General features: G+C 51.6%; 1 protein-coding gene across 1 annotated transcript in view; it reads left to right on the top strand.

Annotated features, from left to right (window-relative positions):
- The window catches only part of LOC105003517 (forkhead box protein D4-like), a 3,353-nt gene extending 1,298 nt beyond the window's left edge, over positions 1–2,055 (top strand). Inside the window, 4 exon segments of the mRNA XM_010860731.1 lie at positions 1–106; positions 172–390; positions 1,507–1,636; positions 1,780–2,055. The exon segment at positions 1–106 is cut by the window's left edge and continues 32 nt beyond it. Coding sequence (XP_010859033.1) covers positions 1–106; positions 172–390; positions 1,507–1,636; positions 1,780–2,055 — 731 coding nt within the window.
- The last annotated feature ends 937 nt before the right edge of the window (positions 2,056–2,992 follow it).

Genomic DNA, 2,992 nt, shown 5'->3' with positions numbered 1-2,992 from the left:
CGAGAGTATCATGCAAGGGGTCTCGGGAGCGGGTGCAGGCGCCGCGCAGAGTCTGCCCTCGACCCCGTGGGGTTACTGCCACCTGCTGCAGCGTTCGTCGTGCCTGTTGCATCCTCAGGCCGCTGCCCCCTTGCTCCACGTATCCGCTGCCGCCGCCGCTGCATCCGCTGCCCGGACAATTTTGAAGCAGCAGCATCAGGATTGTACCAGCGGCTGCGCTCCCAGCAAGGGCGCTCTGCTGGGCCGTCACCTGTCCGCCACCGCGGCGCTGCTGGGGTGTCAGTCCGGAGCAGAGGGCTCTAGGCTGACGTCGCTGGTCGCCCTTTCGGGCGGAGAGGGGACCTCGCCGGCCTTTCGAATAGCACCCACACCTGTCCCGGAGCTGACTCAGTGAGGCGGACTGGGAGCCAACCCGGAGGGCGGAGCCATCCGAGGTCGTCCTGTCCTCGCCATGGCGCACTTCACTTTGCACAGCCGGGAGTAGGCTTGTGTGTATCAGAATCCTGCAGCCGGGCAACCACAAATTTCGGTTCGCATGGCGTCAGCGTCACCTCGCCATTTCTTTTGCAGCCTCCAGTCCTGATTTCCAAGGCTTTTCCGATTTGCACATTTCCAGAGGAACTATGAACGTGAGTGGGGCGTTTTGTTCTGGTGTTAAAAGCAGAAAGTAAATCGTCCAATGCACTACATGTTTCCCCCGTCTTCACTCCCTAGGAACTGCAAGTATTATTCCCAAGTCCAGTGCAGAATGCTTGTGCCCTTTATGTCTTCCTGAAATTGATGTGTAATGAGTAGAATTTTAATTTCAGAGGATTTATTTCCTATCAGTGTGTCTGATGTGCCATCTTCCGTGGAACAGTGTTAAAATTAAACCTAACTGTACAGACTAAATAAAGTGCTGAATCACTACACGATAGTTTATTTTATGTTATTTCGCCTTCCAAGTGGAATTTAGAACTTTTTAAAAAACTTAGTTCTTTCCTCTCAATGAAACAATTTAGTTTTATAATCCATATTCATTATGGACATAAGAAACAAATCTATTTTCAAAATGGTTTGTAAAACTTGCGAATATTTGAAGTTGAAAAAATCCTGGCTTTTAAAATGTGGAATTTAGTACTTATGAAATCTATAAATAAAAAATAATTGGAAGTCATCTAATTATATATTCTCCATTTATTTTCCATCTTTCTAAAGCATTGATTTTTCTCCCAAATAAACTGAAGGATGATATGAGGTGAATCTTAAATATAGTGGTCAAAGTTTATTCAGGAAAAATAAAAGGCAATTTAAAAATAGAAATTTAAAAACTAGAGCCCAGAGAAAAGGTAAATATCAAACGAAGCATTCGGATCCTGGATATTTGCAGTTTTGAAAACTCTCTGTACAAACTTCTAACTCTTCTACAAACATCTATTCCCTTTCTTTAGAATAGAAAGAAGTTAAAAAAAAAAAAAATCTGAAAGGACTTTGCTACCAGGAAGGTTTCACTGTGTTCGGTTTCAGGGAGGGAGGCAAACAAAACGAAGATTCCATCAAGAAATACTCCCGCCAGAAAAAGCGAATTTCTAGAGACCCTGCAGCTCTTGAGGTCCTGCGCAGGGCTCAGGTTTCAAAAGAATCGTGTTCCTTGCGGGTTTGGAAGAATTTCCTCCGTGAATGTAAGCTGGTTCCCCCTCGTCTACTACCCTGCCCCAAGTATGAATTTCTCTTTCCAGGAGGAAGAGAACACACAGAGAGACGTTTTTAGAGCCGTGTAATTGACCGTTTTTACCCCAGCTTCTCATTTCCGTCCCATCACTGTACCTAAGGTCTCCACTTCCTCCCGGTTTGCAACAGTTTGTTCCGAGGGTGTTCTGGAAAGTTCCCACGCTCAACCTTGATAGCCGCCAAACGCGTTTCTGCTTCCGATTTCGCCCTCCCCTCAACACCTGCAGCCTCCGCCCGCAAGGCAGACACCACCAGTTGACTGTGTCTGCTCCTGTTTTTGGCCTTCAGGCGATCCTCCAAACCCCTACTCCCCCTTCTCCCTCCGTAGACTTTGCCAAATCCTGAACTCAGTTTGCCTCGCCCTCATCACCTCAGCTTTAAGATCCTTTTCGCAAATTTTGCGGGTCCGGGGTCACCTAAGTGCTTGGAAACAAGCGAGAATATAAAGGAAACCTATTTCATGCTAACTACTCACCCGTTCACATTCCAATTTCCCTCTGCCCCTTGTGCGAAAACTCTCCAGGCCTACATTCGTTCATTTGTACGAGCAACAAACGTCCGAGCGCGGGGCACAGCCGCGGAAGAAGCCGACCGGAGTCTCTCCCGCGCGCCCCGCAGGAGATGAGAGCTTACGTCCTTCCCGCGGCCCCAGCCCAGAACAGCGGAGCCCGGAGCCCGGCCCAAGCCGGCCCCTCATTGCCTAATTACTACGACGAATCTTCGATTCTGTGGAAGAGTAAGTTAAACGTTCTTCTCCTATCGAACGTGGTGCTTGGGTCACCTGCAGGAAGAGCCGCGATCGCGCGGAGGGATCCGGCCTTCTTGGGCTCGCCGACCGGACCGGCGCCTGTGAGGCTGCTAGAGAGGGCCCACCCACAACCCCGAGCCCTCGGAGCTGGGCGGCCTGGCGCACCCAGGCCGGCCTCATGGCGGCGCAGTTCCTGGGCTGGGGCGGCCTGCGGCGGGAACATGCGGAGGGTGCGCCATGCTCTGCGCGGTGAGCAGACCAGGCCGGGTTCTGGAACGCGCTGAGCGCGAGGCCGCACCTCTGGTTCCAGGTCCGGCTCCAGGGTCTCTGTAGGGGCATCAGGGCTCTTCCCGGGCCTGGGCTTCTGTTCAGCCTGCGGCTGACCTTGGCCCAAGGCTGCCCTTCTGAGACAGGACTGACTGGAAGCGTCCAGAGCTGCCGGGGTAGTGGAGCCCCAGGGCTGGAGCTCAGTGAGAAGGAGTTGGGAGTCACAGAGAGACCAGGGCGAGGGCAGAAGAAAAAACAAGGAAAAGT

Source organism: Bison bison, unplaced genomic scaffold (assembly GCF_000754665.1).
Source record: "Bison bison bison isolate TAMUID 2011002044 unplaced genomic scaffold, Bison_UMD1.0 scf7180017864469, whole genome shotgun sequence".
Classification (NCBI taxonomy): Eukaryota; Metazoa; Chordata; class Mammalia; order Artiodactyla; family Bovidae; genus Bison; species Bison bison.
The sequence above is the reverse complement of the archived record's forward strand: the minus strand, read 5'-3'. Positions and strand labels throughout refer to the sequence as shown.